The sequence below is a fragment of the Hirsutella rhossiliensis genome (assembly GCF_020360975.1).
Source record: "Hirsutella rhossiliensis strain HR02 chromosome Unknown scaffold00022, whole genome shotgun sequence".
NCBI lineage: Eukaryota > Fungi > Ascomycota > Sordariomycetes > Hypocreales > Ophiocordycipitaceae > Hirsutella > Hirsutella rhossiliensis.
In genome coordinates, this window is record NW_025408688.1 from 81,214 (window position 1) to 91,586 (window position 10,373).

General features: G+C 51.6%; 1 protein-coding gene across 1 annotated transcript; it reads right to left on the reverse strand.

Moving 5' to 3' along the window:
- Window positions 1-4,891: 4,891 nt before the first annotated feature.
- Window positions 4,892-8,089, reverse strand: HRG_11667 (uncharacterized protein; the record flags this gene model as incomplete). The annotated part of the gene is made up of 3 exons (XM_044870137.1): window positions 4,892-6,607; window positions 7,044-7,316; window positions 7,727-8,089. 3 exons carry the CDS (start codon window positions 8,087-8,089, stop codon window positions 4,892-4,894), a joined length of 2,352 nt encoding a protein of 783 aa, XP_044714632.1.
- Window positions 8,090-10,373: the final 2,284 nt, after the last annotated feature.

Here is a 10,373-nt window from a genome sequence, read left to right on the forward strand (position 1 = left end):
CCCCCTAATCGTCAAGTCCAGATCCCAGAGTGTTCTTACTGAGGATCTCGCGCTGGAGATTGTTTCCTTCAGAAGACTGGTCTAGAAAAGCCCCAATATCATGAACCCAGCGAAACGCCACGCCCTCAACCACTCCGTGTCTCATATATAACCGGACTGCGCTGTCCTGGTTAATTTGTAGTAGCTCAAGATCAAGTCCATGATCTATGGTCAACCCCCGTGCCAGATCATAGTTTTGTTTCTGGATCGAGCTTCGACCTTTGTACACTGCCACGCGCAATACTTGTTGACTGCGTCGTCTCGCAAACTAGATACTTCTTTGCGGGGTGAACTGGTCAAACGTCAGCGACTTCCGAGCAGTTCGTTGCGTTGCCGGTCAGATTATTGCATGGAATGTTCCAAGCATACCTGAGGACCTCTTCGCTGTCAAGCCCACGATCTTGTCGGGAGGATGTCAGGGCTCGCTTCCGACGGCGACGTCCTTTACGTGGACTTTTTCGCTGGCCTTGGCGAGCCAAAATATCGGGGCTCTTGGCCTCGATTAGGTATTCACCAGATAAAAACTGTTGATGAGGCAGAGGGAGCGAGTGGTGCCTTTGTTCAAATAAGCCTCGTTGGCCTAGCCGATCATTTTCCCGCTGATCACACATCGCTGAGCCTAGCGCTCCGTCGTTATCGATATTGTCGGTGTGGTAAATGTTCCAATCGTTGCTATGTTCGCCATGGAAGTGGGTACGTGTTATATTCGAGAAGTTGGTTTCATCCCCGGCCATGATGCCAAGAGAATCCGTGCACTGAAGCTGGCTCCCAGGGATCCCAGCTTGACCTCTACGTAGGCCCATCAGCGATTGACATACTCACGCAGGGTAGAATACGTACTGAAGGCTAGAGGTGAAAGCTTGCATAATGCATGGAGGCAGAAATGAAGGATGCTGTTGAGCAGGGGACTCAGAGTGCTGCTGTTGAACAGGGAGTTCAGAGTGCTGTTGTGGAACGTGGTTTATATACTGACGGGGTAAGGGTAGGAGGGCGTTGCAAGGCCGGATACTGCTGCGGGAGCAAACTGCAATCTTGCGAGTTATCCGCCACAGCACTCTGCTGTACTTGATACTGATAGGTGTCTGACATCGTTATAAGTGAACAGAGTAGAAGAGATGAGAGATCAAAACGTCTCCAGCCGACGCCTATAAGTACTCGACACCTACATCAGTAGCTCCAACACTGTTTCTCTCTTGATACCGTTCTGCCCCCTCCTCAATGCTTCTCGACCAACAGTCTCACTTCATCTCCCGAGAACCTAGAAATGGTTGCACGAGATGCACGCGGACTCACTCGTTACACCAGGCTGCTTAAGTAGGGTAAAACTTTAGTGGCCCATTTTTAAACACTCGACAATCACAGGTAAGTATCCAACAACAGTGAGCCGTACATTCATCTCTTACGGCAGAACCCTATCCCCTGATGCTTTCATGACACTTGATCAAAAACGGCGCTCGAAATAATCGGTAGGTAGTTGAATTGCACGGCTGCACGACACCATAGCAAGCCCGAGACGCAGCTGCTCAGGCTTGATTGGTAGGCAGGGGCATTATTAACACCTATGGCAGCAGGTTATGGAAATGCACGCTCGTGCTGAAGGATAATGGTTAGGTAGGCAGTGAAGGCCCTACAGGGGCGGGACACCTCCGATTGGTCTTAAAGGCCGGTTGTTGGTTCTTGGTTTGTTGCGGCCTTGCAACTAGTAACGGAGTCATACGCATATACGAGGCGCATGGCTCCCGTTTCGGCGAAGACTGCGTCTACATGTGAGCATGTCGTATTTTGAACTGAACCGGGCGACAGTCGTGAGCTATTTGGCTTCCATATCGATAAGCGAAGACGAGTAATACTGCCCCAACTGCCGCTTCGCAATAAGAGGTGGAGCGAGGAAGGGAGGCACAGCGAGCCGCATTCACGTGCTACGCATCGAATGTATGTAGGGTTGCTCCAGTTGGTGGGAACCAACTAACCTACAGACATGTGTTTTGCATGCTGCCTGGACCTGCAGACTGACCTGTCACTCTCAAAATCCTACGCTAGCTCTTATCGATCGCACTCAGCTTCCATAGCCGCCCAGATGACGTTCCTCCCGTCTGGTTCATGCTCTGTGATACGCTAGTGCATCCCAGTATGTTAAAGTGGAGCCCACCAACGGCTGCGATGATCCATTAGCAGCACAGCAGACCAACAATGCAACGATAGGGCTCACCAATCACGAGCCATGAAGGACCAAAGCGGAACGGGGAAACGCACTCTTTATTGCCGCCGCCTTCCTCGTCCTGGACCATATTTTGCACTTATAGGGGAAAAACAGGTTTCTGCAGGGGACGAGAGAAAGTGGAGCAGAAGGTGGAGAGAGGAAGGTACGGCACGGTTAAAGCCTACGATTATATCTGCAGCCCTGAATTGAGTCACGTCAGGTTGGCGCATGACGCTAATTACCCTGTCAGCCCGCCCTATCCCTTTGAGTGCGCGAAGGCCGGTCGAAGGTCACTTACAGAGATGTTAGCCAATGAACATACCATATAGCAGCTATACTTGGTATCTCTCGCGAATCTCACTAAACACTAGGTACCGTCGGCTTAACAAATACTTCTTAATCCCAGCAAATGCAGCAATCAGTAGCAAGAGTTTGCTTAGGCATATGTCTCGACTTAATATGGGCCCGGTAACCTCAGACCGGCCTTCGCGCACTCAAAGGAGCAAGGCCCGAAGAGGGGTGTCACTTCTGGCCCGCTGATCACTGGAGTCAAATGTGGAGACAAGCAGCGGAACCGCTTCCTATTCGTATCTCGTAGCCATAATTGGGCCCCGACAGCCCTGCACACCTAGTGCTACCTCAACCTGCAGACCCGTGGCTAGGATTGGGCACTCTGCATCGGTTTGGCCACGCCACACTTCATCGGCAGCGCGGGCAAAATCCGCTCATATGCAGCGCGCTGTGAAGACCCTCCAGCTCCAAACCAATTAGCAAGGAAAGTGGAGAGCTCGGCAGAAAGTCCAAAGTCAAAACAGGCCATTTCCGCGTGTGTCGATGGGAGCCAGGGGGCCAAGGTTACATGGGGCCGGCAGCCAACGGCAGCCAATAGCGCATCAACGCTAAAGTGGAAGGGGGAAGAGGGCCGAGACGGACCGTGGGACGCATGCTAGATTCTCTTGCGGTTATTCGTTACAGTACAGCCACGGAGCCGCATTCCAGCCGGTCTAAGCTGTCCCCGCCAGACGAAAATTCATTGTTTCTGAGCAAAAGGAAGTAAGGCAACGCTCAAGAACACGCCGACAGTTAGAGTTCCCACGACAGACCCTAGAATGATGGCGAGAAACAAAAGCACGCATCCAAAAGTCCGCACCGGCAGCACAACGACCGGAGCCAGCCAAGCTCGTGCGAGCCGAAATCCACTCACCGGCCAAAGCACGCCAAAAGCATCGCTTCGCAGAAACCGACGCAATAAAAGCGACAGTGACAACGACTTTGGAAGCGGTGTCGATTGTGACGATGCAAAATGCCGAGAAGCTGGGGATTCGGCGCTATCGAAGTTTCAAAGATCTCAGCAGGACGACAGCCCCCTCGGACGAGCCAGCAAGAGGCAGAAAAAGTCCAACTACGAGGTATCCGATACCGAAAATCTCAGTGGCGGCGAAGGTGCAACCCCTATATTCTCCGACGAGCCACTTACTCGCGGCGCTAAAGGAGCTCCAGACCAGGGTTCAAACGTCAGCGACGGTTCAACAGAATACTCCAAACTCCAGATCGACGATTTGAATGAGAATCTGCAGTACATCAAGAGCCACCGGAAACCCGAAGTCAACGAAGAAGTCACTCCATATTTTGAGCTGTACTGCCTCCTGCGGGACGGCAAATATTATTGGATACGCGAGTCTGTCGTTCAGAGGGCGGCCTCTGCTGCAGTGTGCACGTACTGGGGTTGCGGGGTGAGGGGGAAGCTCTACGACAGACCAAAAAGAGGTGGGACGAGAGTTGTGGAAGCGCCCGCTAGCGACAGATGAGGATGGTGTCCCCCATGCCATTCTGGTTGTGGGACACGATCTTCGCGACGACGGTCAATCCAAGTTTCTCGTGCAAAATGTCGGGTATCCTGCGTCCCGAGCGAAATGGTACGTCGAAAGGACAGTGAAAAGTAGGTGGCGGAGCGAGTGCGATGACTACCACTTACGTGATACCGAATACTACTCCCCAACCGACAAAGCTGGACCAAAGCTCGATACGATCGTCGGTCATCGCGTGTATCGAAGCGGCAAGAACAGCTCCTTCGGAGCTTTCAGCTCTCTTGCCAGTGGGAGATGGCACAGAAACTTGGGAACCCGAGGAGAAAATCCAGCAGAAGAACAACGCCTCTGTTCTAACGTACTGGCAAAGTGACCCACATGTGCGTAAGAAGGGCAAGGTGCCAGACAGACCACCTGAGTCATAAGCCACACGGTCGTGGGGAAAGTTGCGTTTGCGGGTACAGTGGGTGGGTAGGTCTGCATGTCGGGGCTGCCTGCTTCACCAAAACACTCCTGTCCGACGACATACCTTTGCCTAGTTGCAAGTTTAACACTACGTTGGAGCTGCCTGAACGAGCAACAAAGCTATTGCCAAGGCAGTCCAAGGAGTATTTAGAGAAGTATAGCCTGATTTTGACTTAAGATGCCGGGTTCGGATATCCTCGAGAGGACGATAATACTGGAAGGCGGTAGAGTGTGCGCATGCCGATGCTCATCGGTGCCAGCGCGCTTCGAAAAGAAACGGAGCTTTAGAAACAAATACATACATACGCGCATGTATATTATCATTCCCTTCCGGCTCCGATGTATCGTCTACCTATTGCTCAATAACAATGTAAACCCCTTACGCCAAGAGCACCCGAGCAATCATTCGCGCCAGCGGTCCAATTATCTGATCGTACGGGGGCGCCAACTCCCCCGAGAAAGTGTCCGCAAATGTGAAACGTGTCAGCTCGCTGACGAAGAAATGACCATCCGGTGATATTCCACAATCGTATCGCGCTCCAACATGTACAGTCTCGAACCTCTCGCCCTTTAATTGACGAATCTGAGTGTCGGTTTCCAGTACGAAATCCAAGAGCTCATCTCGCTTCTGCTTTCTGGCAGTTTCATCGTCCTGGGAGTGCCAGTTGAAGTCGCTGAGTTGGAGTTGCCGCAGAGCCATCGGCTTGGCACGCGCATCCCAATCTTCTTTTGTTCTGAAGGCAGCGAGCACTTGTCCCCCGCACACCATGACCCTGAACTCGCCAATTTTCCTAAATGTCGGAATAAATTCCTGATGGAAATAGAATATACCTTGTTCTCGCACACCCGAACGTTGAGCGCGTTTGGTAGGCTTGGTGCGCCTAGCCACTCGATCTTGCGTCGGAGTCGTGCATAGCAGCTTCCCGCGTTGTGTGACAGGGACAACATGAACGTGAACCCCAGCGCAGCTGTAGCTTCTCTTCAAGACCATAAGACCGCTCTCTACATCACGGAGTGCACAGTGGCCCCTTCCGAAGCACGTCCTTGGTCGCCAGGTCTGCAGCTTCGCAGCGATGTCGTCCATTACCCTGACGTCGCCTACCTTATTCCGGCACCAGGACAGTTCCGTTTTGCTTGGGTAGACTCGCATATTACCCATCACAGCCTCCAAGTAATCAGTGGTGTCGTAGAGCCTTCTCACTAGGCCAGATGTGTCGCAGCTCGTGTCGGATACATATACAAGAACTTCATCGCAGCTAGAATTTTGCACCGTATGTATCAAGTTCTGTTCATCCAGCTTCCAGTTGCAGAAATCGACGGTTGCGGAAGATATGTGGACAGCAAAGAGCATCATCAAGACTGACTGGTGTATGAACACCACACCGTTACTATCGTACTCAATGAAAGAAGATCCAAGTCTGGCTTCGAGATCTTTCACCACGTGTTCGGAAACTGACTGAAATGGAGAACAGTGGTCGTTGAAGAGTTCCAGGTCTTTAAAGCAAACACGGACGTGGATGAACGAGTTTTCCCGGATGCTTCCGTCGCCAGCTGGAATGCCGACCCACACGACGTGTCGTGTCTTTGCCGGGCGAAGAGGACGCTGTAGCTGCAGGGCATTGCGTTCGCCTCTGAGCGGTATTGTCAAGTGGTGAAAAAATCCCCGCCAAAGGTTTTGATCAATCGGAGCCTGTATCTCAACGTTCATGGCAATGGAAAAAGCTTCAAGGAGGAGACAGAGGTTGAAGTCTTCAGTCAAGGGGGGGTGTGCTATCTCGCTCAGTGTCGCACCCCGAAAGCACGGGTAACGTTCGATGCTATGCCGGGCCTTGTCTAGGATCTCTTTTCGCATAGACTCTGTCGAGGCGCTGGTGATGACGGCTGCGTGGCCGCTGCTAATGATCGCAATAGCCCAGGTATTTTCCGACTGCAGCGGAAGGAGAGCTTTAGTGTCGCGGCGCTCTATACGCGATTGGCAGCTAAACGCGGGTAAGTCTGGGCGTGCAACCTTGAAGATCCCTTGACCAAGCTCCTCGAAGTGATCGAGTAGATTGGCGGGGTAGATCTCGTCCGATATCTGCCCTCGTTGACCGTCCTCATCGCGCGACGTCAGCAGGGTTGAAAAGAGACGAGACCAAGCAGAGGCATTAATGCATGCCGTGATGGTCATGCCTAGGACGCTACGCAAACCACTAACAGCAAGATAAAGATCGCGAGCAGCCTCGTTCCTACAGTCGCAAGTACGGCCAGGATCATTCGGGCCGTCGTTAGGTTGGTGGCAGGATAAAGAGTCGAATGAGATATCGGGTTGGAGCGAAAGATAGCTTAAGCAAAACTCTTTGACCGTTCCCGCAATGTCGTAGTTCGCCACTGATCCTGATCCGTAGATGGTTGCAAAGCTTCGATCTCGGTTGATGACTGTTAGGGCCTTTTGGTTGTCGATATTTAGCACCAGGACGATGATAGCTGTGTCATTAGGTGTGGCTCTCCATCCCACCCAGCCGTATCGACATTGACTGTCATGGTTTTACCAGGCCAATATTTTGAAGCACCCGAAGGGTTTTGTAGGTGAGGTCGTAGCGCTCTGGCGAGGCGTCTCGCAAGAGAACTTGCTCGGCTTTTTCGCAGTCTATCGGCGTCCATGTATCCTTGCGCCTTGGTTTACCCCGTTTTCGTTCCAGACGAGCCCTGTCTAGGGCGGAAAAGATGGCGTCCAAGTCCTCGTGTGGAAACTTTTCAACGAGCTCGTAAAGTTTCATGACAAATTTGTGGCTCGCACCTTGAATTCGACGTAGTAATGCATTCTCGTCAGATTTAAGTTTTTCAGCAATCACCAACGTTAGCCTTTTCCCCTTGCCTCCTCGCCGCTGAACAGGCCGCCATTCTCGTGACATTGGATTGAACCCCCGCCCAGACACTCGCTGCAGTGGAAGCTTATAGGTCGTCTGCAATCGAGGAACTTCGCTCTGGAAGAAGCTGAGACTTCGAATAAGTAATCCGCTACGAGGGTTGAGCCCAGTCAATGCTTTTGAGACGGTAAGGGAAGCGGAAGGTGGGCCATCAACCGGCCTCCGGTGCTCAGTGAAAGGATTGTGGTCAAAGTCGGGGGAAGGGTTCCTGAAACCCGAGACTTATAGCAGCCGGCGCTACGTAACCTTAAATAGCTTCTGGAATTAGCGCGAATGCACCAGTTAGGTTCAGTTGGTGGGGGTACCCATCCAAACCCTGCCACGTCGAACCTTGCCACATCAAACCTTGCCACATTAAACCTTGCCATCTCAAACCCTGCCACGTCAAACCTTGCCACGTCGAACCTTGCCACATCAAACCTTGCCGCATCAAACCTTGCCACGTCGAACCTTGCCACATCAAACCTTGCCACATTAAACCTTGCCATCTCAAACCTTGCCACGTCAAACCTTGCCACATCAAACCTTGCCACATTAAACCTTGCCATCTCAAACCTTGCCACGTCGAACCTTGCCACGTCGAACCTTGCCACATCAAACCTTGCCACATCAAACCTTGCCGCATCAAACCTTGCCACGTCAAACCATGCCAAATAAATCCTTGCCATATCAAACCATCAAACATTGCCGTTCTAAACCTCGTCATTCCAGATTCAGCGACTCTTCCTCAACCTCGCTTGCATTGTATTGCATTAGTTACTGTTGGGGAGTCCTGTAGCTTCCGTTCCTAGAACAAATGCGAATGGCCAATTTCAACCTTCATTATGCTCAACAGGCGCTTCCCGCTGTCCCGGAAGAAAATCGTTAAGTTACAGAATGCCGACGCAGCCACCGACGACGTCAGAAATGAATCACTCTCTTTGGGGTGTCACATTACGTAGTGCAGCAGCTCGAGCGTCAAGACCAGGCTGCGCGATGACGCTACGGAAGGCCGCGACTATCCGTCGGATTTTGTGGGTGTATCAAGCTACGACACGGCCAGAGTCGAGTTAGACGAGAAAGCTATCAATGAATTGGGGATGGCGTCCGCAAAAGCATGTGTTCCTTTGCGGGGCTACTAAGTGGACTGCAGCCATTCCATAATCCATCGTATCACGGGGCAGACCTAGGATGCCAGGAAGATCTATGTTGTGCTGTGAGGAGGGCAAACTACGGAGGTGGAACAGAGTCTAGACTAAGTATAGGAGGCACGTGACAGAACCCAGGTTGGTGCCGTGACACATCGTGTGCTTCCATTTCCTTACAGTAATGGTTAGCACAGCATAGATCCTTCATGCTTCATGTCTCGCTTTGATCTTCTCGAAAGAGTCCTCGAGGCTTATATCACGCATCTAACCCTGCTACTAACTCCATTTCACGGCCGCCACCGATATATTGGAGCTCATCACTCGTTTCTCACGTTGTCCTTTTCGCCTCGCCTCGGTTGTCCTTGACCCATTGAGGTTCAACCTGCACCTCATATGGAGTCCCTTGCTACTGTATAGCTCGCGCAGGCCATCCAGACCTCCCTTCCAAACTTACTCATTGCTTCAAATGTGCCTGCTCTGTCCGTTTCCTTCCCCATAGCTTCTTCAGCTCAAATGAGAAGCACCCGTACCTCTTCAATCTTCTAAATCACGTGGTCGAATGCCTCAATGGCCTTCTGAAGGTTTGTTTCGTCATGTCCACCGCTTCTGGCTCAGCCATGGATACGCTGCCGGCCATTACGCTTGGACGTGCCGCTACTTTGAGCTGATTCCTTGTCAAGGTTCAAGCGAGCCGCGGGGTGACTCTATTGCATTCACACCATCAAGGTGGTTTGGAGACAGAAACAGCTGCCGCCTTAAGCTCATATGAAACACTGTCGGTGCTCAATATTTGGCCCTCGAATTGGCCGGTATGTATAATTGCTGCAGTAACTCTAAACTAAGGCTCAATAGGTACCTGTCGGTGGACCAGGGTAGCCCTGTTAAGGAGGGTCCAGGGACCCGGAGAAGGGATTCCTGGCCTATGTAGCAGGAACGCATGAGGACTTCCTGAGTAAGGAAGGCTACCCCTTTATGCGTGGGCACAGCCACGTATGCGTGGGTAGAGCCCATTACTCAGGAGGTCCCCAGAAGTCCCTAAGACCTCCTGTATAAATAGCCCCTTCAGACTGCCCCTTTAGACATAGAACATGCATCTTGAACCTTCGTGTGTGACCCCCTTCTTATTCCGATGTGTATTGGCATAACGTTCCACCAACAGTACCGTATTCGCGTGCTTGGAACGCCGTAGACTACTGGGAAGTGCCAAGCTGACCAAGCGATGGTGAACCATAGCAAAGCATCGACGTATGAGCCTCAACTCTCGTTATGGGATACGTATGAGTAAAGTCAGACCAAAAGAACAAGATTAGAAAGTCGGGCTCTTCGCTTGAGAAGAAGATCATCGAATTGGGCGAAATCGGAAATACCATGGCGATTTTAATCTATGCTAATCCAATGCGCCGCCGATTGCTTTGCGCAGCTCATGTTCCTGGTGGGGAGGACTTACCAACCAGATCTAAATCGCACCGTATGTTTAAGGCACAAACGTTCCGGTAGATCAAGACTGAGAATAATAGGTCAGAGATCACTTGCGGATACAAGCCGTATCCCGTTGATTAGGCCAGCAACCGAACGCTGGAAACCGATGATAATACATTACAAACAGGCCGCTCATTTTCAGCAGCCGGCGACTTAGTATCCTTGACGAATGACTTCAGATGGATAATCAAACTCCACATAATTTCCGATAGCCGCCCTTACTATTGCTCTGCATGAGAAAGGGCTAGTTGCGGCGAAGTGCTGCGATGTCTGATCGAGAGGTTCTGTGCAATTTGAGGCCGGGCAAATGTGACAAGAGTGTCAAACGACATTCCGCCTCAGTCGA